We start from the raw sequence: 23722 nt of genomic DNA, 5'->3' as shown, positions 1-23722 counted from the left end.
TGTGGGGTGGAGGTAGAAGAGAACAATGCTGGTGCCATGTGAATGGGGTAGGACACATTCATGGTGGTGCGGTACACCCAGGTCCCTCAGGAGACAACATTAATTAGAGAAAAGAACCAAGCAATCTTCCAAATTGTTATTCCAAATTCTGGGCTCCAGGACAATGTGGCTTTGCAAGCAGAGTCTACCTCTGTGAGACCCTAGGCATCTTCTGGAGTCCTCTGAGCAGTTTTTCTTATCTGTAAAATGGGCATAGTACCTACCTCATAGAGTTAGTGGAGGAGTCAGTCGAATGACACAGCGGGTCAGCAAACAGGAGTTCTCCTCATCATTGGTCTCTCACAGGGCAGGTTCTTTCCTGTTGTCCAGGCCTGCAGTTTGTGTCCACTTCCTCTGCTTTGATAATGTGCTCTAGGATGTACCTCAAAATCTGCCTCCTTAGAGAGCAGCCCTGGCACACTAAACCAACCTAATATTGGCCCATATGGACTGAAGGCTTTCCAAGTTCAAGATGCAGCTCCAAAAGCTTTGCATGCATTGCCGATCACAGCAGTTTCTGATGTAGGATGAAGCCTGTAAAATTCCATTGCACGCAGAATTAAACAGGCATGGAGAGGTTAAGTAATTTGCCCAGGTCACACAGGTGGTAAATGGAGGAGCTGTTAATTGATAAAATTAGTAACCTCTAAAATTGCCGAGCTGCTAATTAAGACGAGGACTATAACTAATGTCCCGAGAATAGGACCACATCATCTAGCTAAGAGGTTCTCAACCGAGAGCGATTTGGTCTCCCAGGGAACATTTGGCAATGTGGCATTTGGTGGCATTCTTGGTTGTCACAGCTGCGGGGTACATGCACCATTGGTGGAAATGTAAATTGGTGTAGCCACTATGGAAAACAGTATGGAGGGGCCTCAAAAAATTAAACATAGAACTGCCATATTACCCAGCATTTCTACCTCTGGGTATTTAGCCAAAGAAAATGAAAATATTAACTTGAAAACATATCTGTGCCCCATGTTCACTGCATCATTATTTACAGTAGCCAAGAAAAGAGTACAACTCAAGTGTCCATTGATGGATGAATGGATAAAAAGAAGTGGCATATATATAAAAAAAATTAACAAGGGAATATTTTTCAACCATAAAAAAATCTTGCCATTTGTATTTCACATGGACAGAACTTGCAGACATTGTGTTTAGTGAAATAAGTCAGACAGAAGAAGGCAAATACCATGTGATATCACTTTTATGTGGAATTTGAAAAAAGAACAAGAAGAAAATAAGGAGTACAGAGAACAGACTGGTGGTCACCACAGGCAGGAAGTAGGGAGTGGATGAAATGGGTGAAGGGGAAGAGAATATAGAGACTTCCAATTTGTAAAATAAATAAGTCATGGTATGCAATGTACAGCATTGCAACTAGAGTTAATAATATTGTATTGCATATTTGAAAGTTGCTGAGAAGGTGAATCTTAAGATTTCTCATCACAAGAGCAAAAATTTGTAACTATCAATGGTGATGGATGTTAACTAGACTTAACTTTCGTGATGATTTCACAATATATACACATATTGAATCATTATATTATACACCTGAAACTAATGTAATGTTGTGTGTCACCTATACCTCAAAGAAAAAGCCCCAACTGGCATGCTCTGGCTGAGTGGAAGGAAGAGGGAGGACACCTGGCAGGAGGAAAATGATACCAGCCCGCTACTGTGAGAAGAGGCAGGAAGAGAAGGAGTGGGCAGCCACCTGTGCCACGCCCTGTGAGAAGCTGTGTGTAGATGCCAGAGGCTCCCAGGAGAGCAGGTGGACATGGTGGTTGGGTATGTAGGGGAACAGTGTGTGGGGACCTGGGATAAAGGGCAAGCCACCAGCAGCTTTTCCCACATCTCACAGTTTGCTTTTTAAAAACAGGGACCTGACACTCAGTTGAAGAAGACAATGTATGTGGAAAAGTTGGAGAGGATTTGTCCTGTGGCTTTTTTCTGCACAAATGGCAAAATAACCAAATGAGGCTAATGGTCTTCTATGAATAGGAACAGGAGTCAGGAAGCTGACCTGAGTATTTTTGCTTTATTTATATAAAAGACAAACAATGCATAGAATGAAAATAAGTGCTTGAGACATTTGATATAAAAAGAGTATATAGGATTCACATTCCTATTTTAATACATGAGTATGAAGTGTTCATAAAAGAATAAAACTTTCCCTTTAAGTATAGTAGTGAAAAAGTCAGTATTTTTAGGAAGTACAGAATGTTATTCCTTGGTCTTTTTCTTGAATAAGGAAAAAAAAATAACATAAAGCAAGCCACAGTATCATTTGACACTAGATTCCAGTTTATGCTGATGATGACCCAGAAGTGCTAAGCTCTTCTGAATCTTGGAAGATCCCATTAACAAACTAGTATTCTGGAAATTCACCACTAGAGGTCAGTGAGCAATAGCTATTGGGATGGCATCAACAGCCCTAAAGTGCACAGCATTTCTGGGCACTTCCATGACATTGTGGTCAAGCTGTCTTAACTGTTCTCTCAGCCCACCTCTACCGAAGCAGCGTTCCAAAAAGTTCCACCTAATCCCAAGTTTCAGCATGTCTGCTAAAACCCCAATGAGATGAGACCTTCCAAAACCCAAGCAGAGCTGATCTGATCACTGCCAGTCACGCTCCAATATTCCTATTTGGCTGATAATAAGCTTTAAAACATTTCTTTAAAAGATACTGTTATTTGCAGCATTAACACTTGTTTGTGGATTAACAAGTTTCCTATGGAGTATTAAAGCTCAGTCTTTGTTCTTGTCCTTATGGACACAGAATTCCTAATTGCAAATGGGACTCCTGTGTCCCTCATTCAAATTCGGCAAAGCTTGGAAGGGCAGGTGTGCTGGAGAAACCAGTAACCATGACCAAAGCTTCTTGGAGTAAAGGGCTTGCCTCCCAAATGCAGACAGGAAGGCTGTTAATATACAAGCAAGAGAGAATTGGTTTAAAGGGAACTGCCCAAAGGAGGTCTCCACTGGTCCCCCAAAAGGCCAACTTCAAATCTTAACCCCAGGAAGGGAACTAAAGTCCTTTTACATAGCCAGAGAATGACTGCACGAATGTCCACTTCTCACAGGGGACCTTGGTTAGGGGGCAGGTTTAATTCTCAGACTGGGGTGGGGGTGGGCAAACGTTCACAGGGGGAAGAGAGCAGCTTTCTAAGGGTGTCCACACCTTCATCTGTGAAGGATGTGGGCCAGAGAGAACTGGAAACCCCCTGCTATCTACTCTTTCTTGGGGATCCAGATTTTGTTGTTTGTTGTTGTTGTTGCAAAATCTCCAAATATTTAAAAAGTGGCTTGGTTTTGTTAAATGCTATCTTGGCCAAGCAAAACACACATTCACAGTGCCTGAGGAAACACTCCCAACTGTGGCAGTGCTGTGCTGCTCAAATACCACTTGGCCAGAATGCATTTGAGCCCCCCAGAGCCCAGAAGGATGGAACATACTGGTGTTTGCATAGAAAACTGGAGACTGAAACCAAGGGAAGAACAACTAAAATAAAGAATCCAGAGGGCAGATCTGTTCCCTTTTAGGAAAGAGAACACTAACAGGGATAGGAAGAGTATTTTTTTTTTCTCTAAAGGAACAATTTCTCATTAGTAGATGTGGCAATTTCACAGTTGGGGGAAATGCGTCCTGATTTTCCTGCAGCTTTGAAGGTAGAAGATGGGGTTTACAAGGTTTAAGCAATTAGATCGGGCAAAGTTATTGAGCTAATGAGGAAGGTGGTTCATAAACCAGAGGTGGGGGCGAAGCTCGAGTGAAAAGTCCAGGAGAGATGATGGCACACAGGGTCCCCAGGGTCAGGTCTCCAAACAGTGCAACTCCAATTAGCTCCGCGGCCAGAAAGGGACCCAGCGCAGGGGATTATTAATTTGCAAAAGCAAGTGCATCGTGGCCATAGCAGGCTCTGAGACATGAAGCCCCTCTCCAAAGACAAAGCCTCCCTCCCCAGTGCTCAAAGGACCAGCACACACATGATTGCCAAGTGCTGAGGCGGTCACAGAGCCCTTCCTTCTGCGTTCAGGGCTGAGCCTGCCCATCAAACCCATTTCCTGGGTATCTGTGACCTTTTTCCCCTCACCTCTTTCCAAAGTATGGCTGTATAGATAGATATAGATATATATAGATTATATATAAAACATAGCTATTCCATATTTATATACAGGCATTAATAAAGTGCAAATGTTATTGGCTATTGTAAAGATCAATCTCATTTCCTGAGGAAGTGCTAACACAGCTTATCCTATGACAATGTCAAAGGCTTAAGATGCTTCCTGTCACCCCTTCCCACCCACCCTGCTCACAGCAGGGGAACGACCCCTGGGGTTCCAGGAAGCATCCTTCAGGGGCAGCTTCCTGCTGCCTCTGTTCTTTGGCCACAGGGGCGGCCTCCATGGACTCAGCCCAGCCTGGCCGCCTGGCAGAGCTATTTGGTAGTGTTCAGGGAGCCATGTTCAGGAATCTTCTCTTCCGAGCTGCTCCTCCCCGAGAGTCTGTCCAGATGCTCCAGCTCGCTGAAGCGCTCTGCCACGCACTGCGCAGTGAGCCGGGCCTCGGGGTCATGGTCCCAGCACTCGGCCAGTGTCTCACACACTGTCTGGATGCCCTGCAGGGGAAGATGGTCCATAGGCACCTGAGAGTGAGTGGTGGTTCCAGGGGGGCAAGGTAGCTTCCCCCAACCCCCACCGGGTCCCCAGCACCGCCTGTCCCCACTGCAAGACACCAATGCTTTGGGGCCATCTGATCATAAGACATGGGGAAACAGAGGCACACGTAAGTGTCCCCAGTAGGCCTCTGGGGCACAGCAAGCATCCCCAGTCCTGAAAATTCTGTGAGGTGGCTTCTAATGTCATTTCATATCTTTCTATTTGGAGGGGAACATTTTTAGGATTTATTGTTGAAAGAAGTTTTAGGATAATATCAAAATTGAGTAGAAATTTATTAGAGTTTCCACATCTGCCCTTTCACCACTCAGACAACCTCCCCTGCCATCAACACCTTGCATCTGTCGGGTAGGTTTACTAAAATGGGTGAACCAACACAAAAACATCACTACGTCAGCGAAAGGCCATGCTCATGGACAGGAAGTGGGTTTTGACAAATATATGTACCATTTCAGTACCCACAGAAGTTTACTGCCCTAAACATTTTCTTCCTTTTCTGCTGAGGCCCTGGCAACCCCTAATCTTTTTTTTTTAATTAAAGTTTTATTGGAATAGAGTTGACTTACAATGCTGTGTTAGTCTCGGGTGCACAGCAAAGTGAGTCAGTTGTACATATACACATATCCATTCTTTATAAGATTCTTTTCCCATATAGGTTATTGCAGAATCTTGGGTTGATTTCTCTGTGCTGTACAGGAGGTCTTCATTAGTTCTCTACTGCAAATGGTGTTACTTTGTTCTTTTATACAGCTGAACAATACTCCATGTATATATGTACCACACCTTCTTTATCCAATCACATTGTCAGTGGATATTTATGTGCCTTCCATGTCTTGGCTATTGCAAGAAGCACTGCAGTGAACACTGGGGTGCATGTATCTTTTCAAATTATGATTTTCTCCAGATAAATGCCCAGATGTGGGATTGCTGGATCATATGATACTCCCATATTTAGTTTTTTTAAGGAACCTTACTATTTTCCATAGTGGCTGTACCAATTTACATTCCTCCCAACAGTGTAGGAGGGTTCTCCTTTTTTTTTTTTTCCACACTCTTTCCAGCATTTATTGTTTGTAGACTTTTTGATGATGGCCATTCTGACCAAAATGTGAGGTGATACCTCATTGTAGGTTTGATTTGCATTTCTCTATTAGTAATGCTGAGCATCTTTTTGTGTGGCTTTTGGTCATACATATGTTTTCTTTGAAGAAATGTATATTTATATTTTCTGCCCATTTTTGATTGGATTGTTTTTTTGATATTGAGCTACATGAGGTGTTTGTATATTTTGAGGATTAATCCCTTGTTGGTTGCTTCCTTTGCAAATATTTTCTCCATTCTCTGGGTTGTCTTTTTGTTTTGTTTATGTCTTCCTCTGCTGTGAAAAAGCTTTTAAGTTTAATTAGGTCCCATTTGTTTATTTTTGTTTTTATTTTCGTTTTTATTTTCATTATTCTAGGAGATGGATCCAAAAAGAGATTACTGCAATTTATGTTCAAGAGTGTTCTGCCTTTGTTTTTCTCTAAGAGTTTTAGAGTATTTGGCCTTATGTTTAGGTCTTTAATCCATTTTGAGTGTTAGAGAATGTTTTAATTTCATTCTTTTATATGTAGCTATCTAGTTTTCCCAGCATCACTTATTGAAGAGACAATCTTTTCACCACTGTTCTTACCTCCTCTGTCATAGAATAGTTGACCAAGGGACATGGGTTTATTTCTGAGTTTTCTATCCTGTTTCACTGATCTGTATTTCTAGTTTTGTGTCATTACTATACTGTTTTGATGACTATAGCTTTGTAGTATAATGTGAAGTCAGGGAGTCTGATTCCTCCAGCTCCATTTTTTTTTTTTTTTTTTAAGAATGCTTTGGCTATTTGGGGTTTTTTGTTTTTCCATACAAATTTAAAAATATTTTGTTCTAGTTCTATAAAGAATGCCATTGGTAATTTGATAGGGGCTGAAGTGAATCTGCAGATTGCTTTAAGTAGTATAATTATCTTGACAATATTGATTCTTCCAATCCAAGAACAATCGTGTGTGTGTGTGTGTGTGTTTATTTTAGGGCCACATGTGCAGCATATGGAAGATCCCAGGCTATGGGTTGACTCGGAGCTGTAGCTGCTGGCCTACACCACAGCAACGCAGGACCCAATCTATGTCTGCAGCCTACACAAAAGCTCACGGCAGCAATGGATACTTAACCCACTGAGTGAGGCCAGGGATCAAATCCGTACCCTCATGGTTACTAGTTGGGTACATTACAACTGAGCCACAATGGGAATTCCTTGTATATTTTTCCATTTGTCTGTATCATCCTTGTTTTGTTTTTTGTTTTTTTTTTTTTAACCAGCATCTTATAGTTTTCAGAGTATAGGTCTTTTGCCTCCTTAAATAGGTTTATTCCTAGGTAATTCATTTTTGATGTGACGGTAAATGGGATTGTTTCCTAATTCCTCTTTCTGAACTTTCATTGTTAGTGTATAGGAATGCAAGAGATTTCTGTCTATAAATTTTGTTCCTACATCTTTATTGAATTAATTGATGAGCTCTAATAGTTTTCTAGTAGCATATTTATGATTTTCTATTTATAATATCATGTCATCTGCAGGCAGTGACAGTTTTACTTCTTCTTTTCCAATTGGAACTCCTTTTCTTTTTTGTCTTTTTGTCTTTTTAGGGCTGCACCCACAGCATATGGAGGTTCCCAGGCTAGGGGTCTAATCGGAGCTGTAGCTGCTGGCCTACTTCATAGCCACAGCAACACTGGATTCTTAACCCACTGGGCGAGGCCAGGGATCGAACCTGCAACCTCATGGTTCCTAGTCAGATTTGTTTTCACTGTGCCACAGCAGGAACTCCTGGAACTCCTTTTATTTATTTTTCTTTGTCATGGCTAGGACTTCCAAAACCATGTTGAATACAAGTGTGAGGGTGGACATCCTTGTCTTATTCCTGATCTTACTGGAAATGCTCTTAAGATTTTCACATTGAGAATGATGTTAGCTATGGGTTTGTCACATTTGGCCTTTACTTTATTAAAGTAGGTTCCCTCTAGGTCCACTTTCTGGAAGGTTTTTTTATTAAATGGGTGTTGGATTTTGTCAAAAACTTTTTTTTTTTTTGCATTTGCTGAAATGATGTTACTTGATTCTATTTCATTTATTTCTGCTCGTCTTTATGATTTCTTTTCTTCTCCTAACTTTGCATTTTTTTTGTTTTTCTCTAGTTGCTTAGGTAGATGGTTTAGATTGTTTATTTGAAAATTTTCTTATTTCCTGAGGTAAGACTATATTGCTATAAACTTCCCTCTTAGAACTGTCTTTGCTGTGTCTCATAGGTTTTATATCTTCGTATTTTTATTATCATTTTTCTCTAGGTATTTTTTGATTTCCTCTTTGATTTCTTCAGTGATTCATTGGTTGTTTAGTAACATATTGTTTAGCTTCCATTTTTTTTTTTTTTTGTAGATTCTTTTTCTTGTGGTTGATTTCTAGTCTTATAGAGCTGTGGTTTTAAAAAAAAAAACTTGATTGCAATTTTCTCACATTGAACCAGGCCTAGATTTTTGTCCAAAGATGTGATCTATCCTGGAGAATGTTCCATGTGAACTTGAGAAGAATGTGTATTCTGTTGCTTTTTGATGGAATGTTCTATAAATATCAACTAAGTCCATCTAGTCTCATATGTCATTATAAAGCCTGTGTTTCCTTACTGCTTTTCTGTCTGGATGATATTCCATTGATCTAAGTGGAGTGATAATGTTCCCTGCTATTATTATGTTACTGTTGATTGCACTTCATATGGATATTAGCATTTGCCTTATATACTGAGATTCTCCTATGTTGGGAGCATATACACTTACAGTTCTTACATCTTTATCTTGGATTTATCCCTTGATCATCAGGTACTGTCCTTCTTTGTCTCTTATTATCACCTTTATTTTAAAGTCTATTTTTGTCGGATGTGAATATTGCTACTGCAGCTTTCTTTTGATTTTTTATTTGCATGAAATGCCTTTTTCCATCCCCTCACTTTCATTCTAGAAAATGTGTCCCTAGATTTGAAGTGGGTCTCTTGTAGATATCACAGAGACATATCTTGATTTTATATTAAATCAACCAACCTGTGTCTTTTTGTTGGAGTATTTAATCCATTTACATGTAATTATTGATATGTATGTATTTATTGCCATTTCTTAACTCTTTTGGATTTCTTTTTGTAGGGTTTTTTTCATATACAAGATTGTTTTAAGTTGCTGGTCTCTTAGTCTCAAAAGTATTTTTTATATTCTACATTTGTACTCTCCTCCTTCTCATGGTTGATGGTTTTGATACCATATTTGTGTGTGGGTGATTTCCTATTTTTACTGTATGTTTGCCTTTTCTGGTGACATTTTCCATTTTTGATTTTCTTATTTCTGGTTGTGGCCTTTTTTGTTGTTGTTGTTCCACCTAGACTAGTTCCTTTAGCATTTGGTGTAAAGCTGGTTAAGTGGTGCTGAATTCTCTGAGCTTTTGATTGTCTTTTTTATAAGGCTTTTGATTTCCCTATCAAATCTGAAAGAGGGCCATGCTGGATAAAGCATTTTTGGTTGTAGGCTTTTCCCTTTTATCACTTTAAATATATTAGGCCACATCCTTCTGGCTTACAGAGTTTCTGCTGAAAAATAAGCTAATAACCTTATGGTTTTTCCTTTATATAAATACTTATTTCTTATTTTTCCCTTGTTGCTTTTAAGATCTTCCCCTTTGTCTTTAATTATGGTCAGTTTATTATGTGTCTTGGCGTGTTCCTCCATGGGTTTATCCACTGTTGGAGTCTCTGTGCTTCCTGGACTTGAGGGATTATTTCCTTTCCCATATTAGGGAGGTTTTGGGCTAGTGCTTCTTCATATATTTTCCATGCCCTTTCTCTCTTCTTCTACAACTCCTGTATTGCAAATGTTGGTACATTTAGTGCTGTCCCAAGGGTCTCTTAGACTGTTCTCATTTCTTTCTTTTTTCTTTATTGTGTTACACAGCAGTGATTTCCAATACTCTGTCTTCCAGCTCACTTATTCATTCTTCTGTCTCAGTTATCTGCTATTGATTACTTCCAATGTATTTTTCATTCAATTATTGTTCTTTTTTTTTTTTTATTCTATTTCTTTGCTAGACATTTCTTGTATCTCTTGGTCCTTGCCTCCATTCTTTTTCTGAGATCTTTGATCATCCTTAATATCATTACTCTGAATTCTTTTTCAATTAGATTGTCTGTCTTCATTTAGTTGTTTTTATTGGTTTTTTATCTTGTTCTTTAGTCTGCAACATATTTCTCTCCTGTCTTATTTTGCTAACGTTCTTTGATTGTGGTCTCCTTTTTGCTGGCTGTAGAATCGTAGTTCCTATTGCTTCTGGTGTCTGTAGCCTAGTGGGTGAGGTTGGCTTAGGGGCTTTTGCAGGCTTCTTGGTGGGAAGGACAGGTGCCTGCCCACTGGTGGCAAGCTGGGTCTTGTCCCGCTAGAGGGCAGGGCTACATCAAGAGGTTCGTTTAGAGGTGGGTGTGAACTCAGTATGACTTCAAAGTAGCCTGTCTGCTGATAGCTAGGACTCTATTCCTATCCTTTTGATTGTTGGACCTGAGGCATTCTAGCACTGGAGCCTGCAGGCTGTTGAGTGGGGCCAAGTCTTGATGCTAAAAGAAAGCTCACATCAACCAAGTCCCTTGGGTCTCCACCACCTGTGTTCTTGCCCCCCAGTGCATCACAGCTGATTCTCCCTCCCCAGGAGACTCTTTAAGACCCACAAGTAGGTCTAGCCTAGGCAATTTGTGCTGGGTCTCAGTGCACATGGAACCTTGTGTGCATCCTACAAGAATGGAGTCTATTTTCTCCAATCCTGTGGAGCTCCTGCCCCACTGGCTTTCAAACCCAAATGCGCTGGGGGTTCCTCTTCCTGATGCCAGACATTTTGACTGTCTTAGAGGGCTATATTCATGTGCCCATGTCCCTGTGTAGCCAGCACAGGTTTAATAATTTTTGGTGTGAGGGCTATTTTTTAGTATGGGTGCTTGTCACCTTTTTCCTCAGTGTATGCTGGCCATTATCCTCTTGATAGGAGGTGCTCTTGATGTTGTAGTGGCCAAACCCTGTATTGGATATTGAACGGGGCCTCCTCTTTGCTCCGTGGCTGTCATTGCCATGTCAGGGGTAGAGTCTGCTTCCTTATTGTTGGAGTAGAAGCCCTCACATATGTTTCTGAGCTGTGCTTCTGATCTGTCATGTCAAGGAGACAGAACTGGAGCACTTCCACTGGGAGAAGAGCCACTGTGTATTCTTCTGCTGGAGTTGTTCACCTATGAGTGTGTTCTGTTGTGTCACCTTTCACTCGTGTAGGCCCACAAAGTACATTGTTGTTGGCGCAGCTCTTGGGCCCATGAGTATGTCAGTAATTGGCCTTGCTGTCTCTTTTACCCAGCTGCCACTGCAGATTCATTGAAGTCAGGTCCCAGTACTGCAATAGTTTTGCACCTGGACCCTCTGTGGGAGTTACAGAGGTAGCTTGGACCCTGCCCTGGCCCAACCCCCATGTGTATGCACCCACAAAGCCCACAGCTGCTAAAGCCAGATGTATCCCAGCTTCAGGAGCATTCATTGTCTGTTCAGATAATCCACAGGTGTTGAATTTACCAAGCCAGTAACAGAAGTGTAATCCTCAATTCATGCAGCTTACTAAATTGCCTGGCCTCTGGGGCTCAGCTGTGATTTCAGCCTCACCTCTGAGCATGCACAACCCACTGGCATCTGCTGCTGAGGCAGCCAGAGCTCACAAGCCTTCCCAAGCAGGAGGGGTCTGGGCAGTGGCCGATGGTCACATTGGCCTGCCTAGGTGAGGGCCTCTCCTAAAAGCCCAAGGAGGCAGGGGCAGGCACATGGGGAAAGGGCTGCAATTGCAGTCCCACCCCTTGCATGCCACTCAACAATGGTCCTTGCTTCCATGGTGGCCCTAACATCCTCTACAAACACTCCTGGCTGCAGTGCTCCATACTCCCACCCCCTCAGGCCGTCTCTATGCAGCTAACAGTGATCCTCTCTCTGAGTCTCTTCTCTAAACCCCACATTCCAGCACCCAGTCCCTGCTCATATCAATGGGCACATGTCTCAGGCCAGGCATGCAGGGCAGTGGCACAGACCCTCTGTATAGCTCTCACGCTGTCCTGCCGACCACAGATTGGCTTCTGTGCTCTCCCCCAAGCCTCCTCGAAGCTCCCTTTCTGTCCCAGCTGGTCTTCCCACGGTGGGGACCTCCCAGGGTATGAGAGCCTCCTCTCTGCTTCAGCTCTTTCCAGTGCTGCAGGTCCCATCTCTTCCTCCTTTTTTTCTTTCATCCTACCCAGTAATATAGAGGTCCCTCTTGTCCTTCTGGTGTCTGAAGTCTTCTGCCAGCATTCAGTAGGCATTCTGTGAGGGCTGTTCTACATGCAGAGGTGTTCCTGATGCATTTGTGGGAAGAGGTGAACTTCAAGTTCTTCTAATCTGCCATCTTGATTCCAACCCCCACCACTGACCCTTTTACTGTCTTTGTGGTTTGGCCTTTTCCAGAGTCTCAGAGTCGGAATCATATATACATTCCTACTTGAACAGGGCTAACTATCCTAGTCTGAGTGAAGTCCAGGCATTGACTGGTTGCATTTTGTAAAGTCTACACATTGTGAGGTGATTCGGTCTCAGCTTCCAGCCCTCTGCTAGTCCCTCCTCTCCAGTATCAGCCTGGACCACGGAGAACAGCTGTCTTTGTAGGACCTGCTGGACTACAGTCTGTTTCAGTGGGTTCAAGCTAACTCCATAAAGGTCCCATTCCAAAGGCCTATCCAGAAAATGCTACCACAATGGTGACAAGGGACTTCTCTCACAGCCCTCATTTTCAGTTTGCATTGCAAATATTTCCGTTACTTTAAGTCATTCTTGGACATAAAGCAGGCGCAGTTAAATAGATAGCCTGATGGAAACAGAGGTTGCTCCTGCCTATCAGAGGTCCAACTCTGTCACTGGTGCCTCCCACCCAGGTATCCCAGGTGGGACAGGTAAATCCCAACCCTGACCTGAGAATGGCACTTCCCTGTTTGCAGCCTAAACCAACAACCTTCCCAACACACCTCAGAACCTGTCCCTCCCCTTCCCGCCCTGTGAGTTCATGATGTTGAATTAATTGTATAATTCACCTAATTGACAGTATTGATGGATGGCCCTGTTAAGAGTGGAGTGTTACTGTTGGTACACAAGTAACATTTATTTTATTCTGACACTGTAATTACAGGCAGTAAATTAAATTAAATATTAAGCATTAACTTGAAATCAATAGGGCAACAAATCTCATTAAGAGAAAAAATGTATTATGCAAATGCTTTCCAGAATTTTATCATTATGAATAATGGCTTCATTACAAGAACTGTACAGCAGAGGAGGCCACAGTTTAAAAGAAACAACAGGAGGTCCTTCTGATTTTGGAGTTAACCTGAAACAGTCCTGCATTTTCAGAGTCAAAGAGGCTTTCCTGACACCCCTGGAGAAGCCTTGGGCCACCACCACCTGGCCCACAGAGCCTGGTCTGTGCTCTCCCCCGACTTTATCCGGCTCTGTCCACTGAAGTGGCTCTCAGCCAGGCTTCCTGCTCCATCTTTCTTTTCCACTGCACCTGATTTGTGGCTTTTGTTTCTTGACTGAATTTGCCTGGCTCTTAGGAAAACCATGACTAGGCCCAGCCTTTCCTAGATAAGGGAATTCATCCAAAGACAGCCATAAAAGGTTTACCTCAAGAGAAAGGGCAGTTTTGTCACTGAGATAGGGGCATGAGGTCCCCCTCCATCATTCATGGCTCTTTCCTACGGTGCCAGACAGTGCCCCACTCTTACAACCTATACTTCTTTTTCTCTGACCATTGCCCTCATAAAAATGTCCCAAATCAAGGAATTTGGGTAGGTGTCCCTGTAAGTCAGAACTACTGTCCTGATATAGATGGAGAGGCTTACTTACCATTTCCTTTTTTTTTTTTTTTTTTTTTTTTTTTTCTGTTTAGGGCTGCACCTTCAGCATATGGAAGTTCCTAGGCTAGAGGGAGAATTGTAGCTGCAGCTGCAGCCTACGCCACAGTCACAGCAATGCCAGATCTTTATCCCACTGAGTGAGGCCAGGGATGGAACCTGTGTCCTCATGGATACTAGTTGGTTTCATTACCACTATGCCACAATTGGAGCTCCCCTAGCAATTCTTGAAAAGAAACCAAAAGAAGCCATTGGGAGGTTCTGGACAGATTTCCTCTGTTCCCTTGCCCTTTCCTCTCTTCTGCTTTCCCTTATTCGGGCCTCCTCTCTCCCAATACGCGTGCATGCAGCCTGGGTGCCCGGCAGCCCCTCACGCTCTAGCTGGCTGACAAATGCCCCCTCCTTTTCGCTTGGCTAAATATTTCCTTCCAGAGCTGAAGATTCCCAGAAGAAAATGTCTGGAACACAGAAGGGCACAAAATGTAACCTCCCTGTGGAACGGATGAGGGGCAGAAGCTGAAAACAAAATGCTTTACCTCAGAGCCAAGAGGGTGTGGGCAGTGTGACAAGGGCCCTCCATCACCATTACGACTGAGCCCTCTCTGAAGGATGACTGGAACATTTAAGCACAAAGTCATCGCACCACAGTGAAGTCTGTTTATAAACAGAACCTTACAGAGTCACAAGAGAAGGGGCCCCGCCCTCCTGGATGCCCAGGAGGGGAACTCTCTCCTACCTAAGAATTTCCTTGGGATGAACTTCACTTTCCTCTCGTAACAGTCACTCCTTACCTGGTGGTTGAGCCAGGAGCTAGGAATTTCTGGCCGTCCTCGGTCTCTCAACACGTTGTCCTTCATGCTTTCAACACAGGGATGCTCCCGCACCTTGGAACCAAAGGGTGGCTCATAGTCCTTCACCTCTGCGGGAGAGAGGAGGGAGACAGAGGGCCCTTGAGAAGGGTGTGCAACTCCAGGAACAGGGTATGCGGACATGTCTGCTGGGCTGCGTGGGGCACTAAGTGGCAGGATACGTGTGTGATTACGTGGGGAGTGATTTTTAATTATGGAGGATTGAAATAGAGGCGGTGGGTATGGAAGGAGCTTGAGAAGTATCCAACAACTGACTGCCGAGTGCCCACTCTGTGCCAGGACCTGTGCTGACAGCTGGGTACAGAATGGAGAACAAGACCAACCAGGTCACTGGCTCAGATCCTAGTGCAGGCATTTCATGGGACGATCCTGGCTCAAGGGGGCAAAACTGGTTTCCTGGGAGGTGGACAAATCTTACATGTAATAGCAGTGTGTGGCCCTACAGAGACCTAAAGAGATTTTCCATGTGGAACTAATTTCATGGTGAAATTAGCCATAAAAAGGAATGCTCTGATACATGCTACAACACAGATTATGCTTCTTGAAATAAGAAAGACATAAAAGGACTATGTCTTTTCCTGGAGTGCTTTGGTGGTGGCTCTCTTAGTGGGAGGTAGGGTTGGACTTGGAGGGGCGGCTCCAGGGTCTGGTGCCACCTAAGGCTTTGGTGGTCAGTGCCTAGATGGGGACTGGACCTGGAGCTGGAGCCCTGAGAAAGCTGGGCTCCACCTGTAGCAGTGGCAGCCTCTGCCACAACAGGGGGGCAGTACTGGAGCAGGAAGGGCCGAAGCAGCAGCCCAGCGCAGGCTACGGGTGTGTCAGGATGACCTTGGCAGCCTGGCCAGAGCACTGGGCGTTTTCTCTCTGCTGCCTCAGCTCTGGGATGGGCAGCAGGCATGTCTGTGCATGCTTCCTTCAAGAGTGGAGTCTCAGTTTCTTACAGCCCTCTGGTAAGCCCCACCTGGCCCAGGGGCTCATCTTCCCAGTGCCAGACCCCAGGGCTGGGGTGCTTGATATGTGGCTCAAACCCTGAGCTTGTAACATTCCCTCCTCTTCCAGTCACGTAGTAGGGGTGTGGGTCCGGATGAGATCACTTCTTACCTCCTCCTGGCTGTTTATTACCCTGGTTGCAGAAGAGATATTCTGCTCCTCTTCAGGTCATTCTCAGAGAGAGCTGCTCTGTATGTAGGTAGCTTTGGTGCATTTGTGGAGGGAGGTAAGCTCAGGGTCTTCCTACTCCACCACCTTGATACCCCCTTGGGTCCTAAGGTCAGTTTCCTTATAGAAGCTTCCTTGAATAATCCCTGAGCCATTCTTTATTAGACGTCCTGGGCAGAGCTCTAGTTTGGGGTGTATCTTTTTTTTTTTTTTAATTTTGCTTTTTAGGGCCGCACATGCGGCATATGGAGGGTCCCAGGCTCAGGGTCCAATCAGAGCTACAGCTGCCGGCCTACACCACAGCCACAGCAACACAGGATCAGAGCCGTGTCTGCAACTTACACCACAGCTCACAGCAATGCCAGATCCTTAACCCACTGAGCAAGGCCAGGGATCAAACCCGCAACCTCACGGTTCCTGGATGGATTCGTTTCTGCTGCGCCATGACAGGAACTCTGGGGTGTATCATTTTTAAATACTTGCTTATCTGTCTCACCCCACTAGCCTGTGAGCTTTTGCAGGCAGGTTCAGAGCTCCTTTCTCATTCCTGTTTTCCTAGCACCCAAGGCAAGGCCATCCCACCCCACAGGCTCTCAATAAATGCCTGGCTGAGTAAATGAATGAATTCATCTTAGATCTTCTCCAAAGTGGCAAATGCATAAATTCTGGGTATTAGAATAGCTATTAATTTAAGTGGGTGGGACAATACACATGCCAGTGCATCACAGGACAATTTAGAAAATAAAAACACTCCAGTACTGAAACATGTCTGAGCTGAAAGGAAAGAGTGGGCTGGCTTCAACATTTTTCTCCAAAACAAGCTGGACCTTTGGCCTTTAGCTTCAAAATAACCCTGTTTAATGAGTGAAACTTTCAATAAGTTGCCCTTCCAGGCTGAGAATTGAAGCATTTAAGGCAAAATGACATTTTGAAAAGAGATGGCTTGTTCTTGTTTATTTGATCTTCCCCCATTCCCAGAACCCTACTTGCATATTTATCTTCTTCAGCCTCACCCAACTAGAAGAGCTGGCAGGATATTTTCTTTCTGTCATAGCTGAGATGAAGTGCGCCCCACCCCCACTTTGAGACAAGCACAAGCCACCATCCTTCTGTGTGCTGCTTTTGTCTTCAAGTGCCTATGGCGCTTAATCTATACTGCTCTTGGGGTGAGATCTGAACTCATTTGCATAATAGTTACCTCTTGCTTCTTTCTTCTATTCCTTTATCTTTTCCTGGACTATAAAGGCCTAACGCCCAAGGCAGAGGCTGCGTTTTGTGTCTTTCAAGTCCCTGAGGAAATTGTGCCTTATATATATAGCAGGCTTTCAGTAAATATGGGCTGGGTTGCATTCAAGCAAGAGCAGAGAACTGAGAATTAGAGCTGGTTCCCAGTAAGGATTTAGGCTGATCTAATTCATCACTTCTATAAAATGAATATATGGGATCAAAAAATATGATAAAATGAACTTATTTGCAAAGCAGAAATAGACTTACAGACATAGAGAACAATCTTAGGGTTACCAAAGGGGAAAGGCGGGGGAGGGGTAAATTAGGAGTTTGGGATTAACATACACACACAACTAAATATAAAATAGATAAACAACAAGGACCTACAGTATAGCCCAGGGAACTCTACTCAATATCTTGTAATAACCTACAACGGAAAAGAATCTAAAAAAGATATATCTCTCTGTACATGTACAACTGAATCACTTTGCTGTTCACCTGAAACTAACACAACACTGTAAAGCAACTACAATAAAACATTTTTAAGTTTCTTTACAATAAATAAATAAAATGGGCTGAAATGAATGACCTCCATGTTCCCCTCCAGAGTTATTCTGTAATTCAATCTAAGCAAATAACGATGCTGTCTTAGTACTAAGCTCTGAGATATGTGTTTGTATAATACAATGTAATAGAATGGAATGACATGATTTGCATATGACATAAACTGCTCCTTAGACAATGCATCAGCACACTGACTCTCCAACTGTTTTGGCTGCCCTGGCAGGTGTGGTTGGCAGCCTGCCTAGACCCCCTTTACCAAGCCAAGAGTGCCAGCCCTCAGCTGCCGCAGTTGTTGTCACATAAGGACTCACTTTCTCCCTTCTACGGAGAACTGCCCTTGGCTGATGGGAGCTTCCTGGCTTGGAGATTTCCAGAACATGACAGCCTCATCCCCAGGGGCAGCCTATAGCCAATGACAAATTAATTGGGGAGCTTTAACAGTCTAACTGTCTTGCTTCTACAGGGGATGACTGGTGCAGTTCATGCTCCAGAGCTCCCCACAGGATCAGGCTGAGGCCAGGGCTCTCCTGAAACCACGGATTTGCGAGCTTCTTCCTGGGACCTTAACTTCCATAGGTCATTGCACAAAAATCATGGTCAAGCTCTAATTCTAGGAAAGCTGGCCTGTGACAGCTTCCAAGGAAGAGCTTTCTCTTTTTCTGCTGTGTTTATCTAAATGCAACATCCAATGCACAAAGCCACCCTGAGGAAACTTTGACATGGCCTCTTCTGGAGAAACTGGAAGTATTTGACCATCGACAATTCCTACAGGGAGCTCCCACTGTGGCACAGTGGAAATGAATCTGACTAGGAACCGGGAGGTTGTGGGTTCGATCCCTAGCCTCACTCAGTGGGTTAAGGATCTGGTGTTGCCATGAGCTGTGGTGTAGGTCGCAGACGTGGCTCGGATCCTGTGTTGCTGTGGCTGTGGCGTAGGCCAGCAGCTGTAGCTCTAATTGGACCCCTAGCCTGGGAACCTCCATATGCCAAGGGTGTGGCCCTAGAAAGGAAAAAAAAAAAAAAAAAGAAGAAGACGAAGAAGAAGCAATTTCTACAGCATAGCCCATACGGTGCTCCGAAGCTGGGGGCAGGTGACCACAGTGAGGGCTACAAAGTGCCAGGATCAGAATTCTTCCCAACTGTTGATCTCATGGATGAGATTTTTTTTTTTTTTAAACAAAGAAAAGGTCTCCAGAGGAGAGATGATAACCCAGAGCCATTTTATTTCAAGTCCTAATCTTCAAAGTCATATAAACCATAGTGTTTAAATTTTTAAGTTCTGTGTGGACCAAAACAGGTTTCCAGGGGGCACGGAGGAGATGGGAAGGATGACGCTGGGCAGCTGGTCTCGGAATGTTTTCTGCTTAAAGAAAAAGGAACCAGTGCTCCTGTGAAAAAGCAAAGGCAGCAATCCTTTCCCAGAAGGAAGAGGATTTTAACTGGATTGCATCTTATTTTCCCTAAAACCAGGAAGCAGTGGGACTCCCCAGTACCCCCAAGGGCTGTGAGGCCTACTTCCCTCCCTGAGCTGTGGAGACTTCGGAGGACAGAAGGGGCAGCGAGGGGGGCAGGAGGCCTCTGCCACCCAGATGGGCTCTGATGGCCCTTCTTGGGATGGAACCCCATGCACTGAAGCCCAGACTCTGCTGGGAAAACAAGCAGAGCTGGTGACTGGCAAAAAGTTGGTGCCCTGGACCTCTGCAGCTCCAACTTTCTCCCCCTGCTTTCAGGCATCTAGAAGCCGAGATGCTTAATCCACTTTGGCAAAATTGCTAGGTCCAAACTTAGTAGCTTCCATGTTGGTGCTTAAAATACTTCTGTTTTAGAAAATGTACACAGCTAAAACTATGAAATCACTAAATAAGTGGACATACAGAAAAGAAACTCTCTTTTCCCCTCCTAACCCCTAGTTTCTTTTTTTCTTTTTGGCCATGCCCACGGCATGTGGAAGTTCCCAGGCCAAGGACTGAATCTCTGCCATGGCAGCAACCTGAACTGCTGCAGTGACAACCTGGGATCCTTAACTAACTGTGCCACAAGGGAACTCCTTTACCCCTAGTTTCTTTCACAAAAGTGGTTTAGGTTGAAAGATGAGATTAAAGGTGATTTAAATTTGCCTCTTATTGTTTAAAAAGGAGTCCTTCTCAATTTTTTTTTTTTTAAAGACTGTTTTGCCTCAACTTCACTGGGGACTGAGGGTTTGGTAAAATATTATAGAAATGAATTACAAGAAAAATGAATCACACTTGGGTGTTAATTGCAATTAAAGTTACTAACCCCCTACTACTCTCAGTTCCTGTGCTCATCACATTGCAAATCTGAAACAAACAGTTTGAGGACTAGCACCTTCCACAAGTGACACCTGGAGCAGCCCTGCTCTACATGTTTTGTAAGGATTATGAGTTGTATCTCAGAAGAAATGAATGCAAGTTGTTAAACTTATTTTAAAGGTTTCAAATGAGTCAGACAGAGAACAGAGAAGATTCTTCAGAGATGGGATCCAACACCTCACTTTACAGCTAAGAAAACTGAGGCCACAGAGTGTTCTGGATTCCGGGAAGAGCATTCAGAATTCATACTGTATTACTGTTACTCTGATGAAACAGCTTTGCCTTTTTTGGAAGCTTTCATGCACTCTTTCTCTACTAAGCCTTTCAGTGAGTTCTCTCTCCTCCAAGCAGGACAAAGCTGGGGCAGCCCCAGATGGGAACGTGCCTGTCACAGATGTGATGAATGTGTCCCTCCCTGCCTTGGTGAGACCTCCCCACCATCTGACCTCAAGAAGGGGACCCTTATGGGGCCTGTCAAATGGTTATGGTTTGTGATTTCTAAACATGCTAGGCAAAAAACCACCAAAGAGCAGCCCTCTCCTCTGCTGCCATTATTTACTGCCTTTAAACCCAAACTTATGTACTTTCTGGGTTAAGATAAGTAGTGGGGACTGGTGGTGATGGAGGTGGGGAAAAATGAGACTGCTGCCCTTTCCTTTTTGTGTGCCTTTGATCAAATAACGTGAAGAACTGCAGAGAAAGCAAGTTAAAAGGTGAGTGGGGTAAGTTCAGAGAGTGCTATCTTTTAAAATAAATACAGTCTTTTAAAAGTTTTGGAAATGCCTCCCAGTGGGGCGGGGAAGCAAAGAGCTTAGAGAGTAAGGGTGAGTTGAGCACTTTAAAAAAGTACTAACAATATGCATCATAAGTAGGGGTATTATTAGTTGTGTTTGCCCCGGTGCTGTCATAAACCACAGATGAGGACTTGGAAAAGAGATGTCAACACTTTGTGCCTCAGTTTCCACATCTATAAAATGAAGCACAAGTGCCTGCCATCATCACTCAACACAGTCTTCCTCTGTATCTGAGGGAGGTTGGTTCCAGGGCCAGAAGCAGACACCAGTATCCATGGATGCACAAGCCCCATAACTGGGCCTTCTGTATATGCAAGTTTCACACCCACTATTCATGCATCCACGGACTGTAAATACAGTACACATCCACAAGTAGCCATATCTGTGAATATATAACCTCGGATGCAGGCTGACATTATACTACTTACTGTGCACACATGCTGGCCTGCCTCCAAGGGGGTCAGGCTGGCAACTGGGGTGCACCTTCCCAATGTGCCCCAAGGTTAGCCCTCAACCAGCGGCAGATGAGGTTGGAAGAATAACTCCAGCCTCCTTGAGCCAGGGTTGTGGTCCTGTGGTGCATGTGGGATCCCCAGCCAAATCGGCTGTCCTCATGGTGACCTGCCTGACAGCACACAGCTCATCAGCTCCCTCCTTTCCTGACTCACTACCTGTTCCTCCTCTCCCAGGCTTTTCCTCCCTCTCTTCCTACAGACCCCTCATCAGGTTCCGGGTCCAGGAGCCCGACCCACTGCCCATGGCAGGATCATCTGCCACACCAGGGTCCCTCTCCCCTGCTGCCTGCCTGCCTGCCAGGTGCTCGAGGGAGACTTTGGCATCTCCTCGAGGGCCTCACACAACTTCTTTTCTAGGAAGCTTCTAGAGCTCACTGCTCTTCTTTGCACCCCTAGCCCGGCCTCCCTGCCGCCCCAGCCCAGGCCAGCAGCATCTCTTCTCATCTGACAGGAGGCTCTCAGGGGGAAGTCCGCAGTCTCCAGCTCCGGAGCTCACAGGGCTGGCTGGGTGGGAGGGGGCGCTCCTCCCCTGAAAGTCAGCATCTGGTCCACAGCTGCTGTTTTGATGGAGGTTCCAACATCACAGAGCCGTGGAGCTACTGGCAGTTTTCCCCAAAGCACAACCCTGACTTTTTTATCTGCCCTCCTCCCAAATTATCCTGCCTGGAAATGCAGGACAACACAGGCTGCAGTCCCAGGCTCTCTCTTCTCCTCTCCCACCCCGCTTTCTTTCCTCGTTTCCTTTGGATTCTTCTGCAGGTTTTGTCTGCCTCACAGGCTGCTGCCAATGGATAATAGCTCAGGAGCCCTCCTTGGGGCTGTTTCCCTCTTGTGAAAATACTTGCTCAGCTGGCTGCTGCATGTCGGCTGCTTGTCAAAGGCCAACAGGGCCAGGGCTTTGAAAGTTGGTCGGCCTGTGGGCCCGTTTGGCTGCAGCAACGTGAATACTATGCCCGCTCTGCTCCCAGAGGGGGCCCTGGAAGGACCACCTTCCTCCGCCTCCCACACGCCACACTCCACACAAACACTTGCACGGACACCAAACAAACATAAAGCCAGGACAGAGATTTCTTTGTGAGAGAGAACCAGTCTCCAGATTTGTCCTTGGAGGAACGGCAGTTTCGTGACTTTTCTCCTTCTTTATAAAACAGTAACATTCCTGTCACCTCTTTCCACCTTGCTCCCTTCTCAAACAACCAGAAAAACCTTACTTTCTTGTTTTTCTTTTGTATATTTTCAGACAACTCAAGTATGTGAAATAACACCTATCAATACCTATCCCCTAATTCTGCTTTGTTTTTCTTTCCACAATCATCACACCCACCCCCACTCCTAAGTTATTATTTTACATCTATCTGTGCATTACTTGTCTTTCTAGAATATTAGATCTTCACTAGATACCCTGTCCCTTGAGGAAAGAAACTTTTTTTTTTCACTGCTATATCCTCAGCATGCCTGAATGATGCCTGCCACGAAGGAGGTACTCAATAAATATTGATGGAGTAAATGAATGAATGAATACGTTACCTTCAGAGAAACAAGGATAAGGAAGTTATCTCCAACTTTAAGGCAGTGAGGCTAGAACATGCTACAGAATTTAATAGCCTTGGGATTCAGTTAACTGAGACTCACCCAGAGGAGAGAGGAAATCACCTGTGGGGAACTTTGAGAAGTGAAACCATAAAAAGTCTACAAACTATACATGCTGGAAAAGGTGCGGAGAGAAGGGCACCCTCCTACATGGTTGGTGAGAATGGAAATTGGCCTAGCCACTATGGAAAAAACACTATGGAGCTTCCTTAAAAAACTAAAAATAGAAATATGATCCAGCGATCCTATTCATGGGCGTATATTCAAAGAAAACACGAATTTGAAAAAATACACACACCCCAATATTCACTGAAGCCCTATTTACAATAGCCAAGGCATGGAAGCAACCTAAATGTCCACAACAGGAATGGATTAAGAAGATGTGGTACATAAACACAATGGAATATTATTCAGACATCAAAAAGAATGAAATAATGCCATTTGCACCAACATGGATAAACCTAAAGATGATAATACTGAGTGAAGTCAGCCAAATATCATATGCTATCTCTTATATGTGGAATCTAAAATATGACACAAACGAACTTATCTAAAATAGAAATAGACTAACAGACATAGAAAACAAACTTGTGGTTACCAAAGGGGAAAGTGATGGTGGTAGGGAATAAACTAGGAATTTGCTATTAACATTATAAACCCTACTATATATAAAATACATAACCAAAAAGGACCTACAGTATAGCACAGGGAAATCTACTCAATACTCAATATTCTGTAATAACTATATGGGAAAAGAATCTGAAAAGGAATGGATATATGTAAATCTGTAACTGAATCCCTTTGCTGTACATCAGAAACTAACACAATGTTATAAGTCAATTATACTCCGGTATAAAATATAAATTACTTTTAATGCTATTTAGGGCCACACTTGTGGCATATGGAAGTTCCCAGCCTAGGTGTCAAATCAGAGAC

General features: G+C 44.0%; 1 protein-coding gene across 2 annotated transcripts in view; it reads right to left on the bottom strand.

The window, feature by feature from the left end:
- Positions 1-2064: 2064 nt before the first annotated feature.
- The window catches only part of TGFBR2 (transforming growth factor beta receptor 2), a 91519-nt gene continuing 69861 nt past the window's right edge, over positions 2065-23722 (bottom strand). Inside the window, 2 exon segments of one of the 2 annotated variants that reach the window (NM_001444827.1) lie at positions 2065-4664; positions 14531-14658. In NM_001444827.1, coding sequence (NP_001431756.1) covers positions 4485-4664; positions 14531-14658 — 308 coding nt within the window. In that variant the 3' untranslated portion in view covers positions 2065-4484. 2 annotated transcript variants of the gene reach the window in all.

This window comes from Sus scrofa, chromosome 13 (assembly GCF_054392235.1).
Source record: "Sus scrofa isolate SSC_HxYL_T2T_F1_AM1 chromosome 13, Sscrofa_HxYL_maternal_Yorkshire_Landrace_v2.0, whole genome shotgun sequence".
Taxonomy (NCBI): domain Eukaryota; kingdom Metazoa; phylum Chordata; class Mammalia; order Artiodactyla; family Suidae; genus Sus; species Sus scrofa.
The sequence above is the reverse complement of the archived record's forward strand: the minus strand, read 5'-3'. Positions and strand labels throughout refer to the sequence as shown.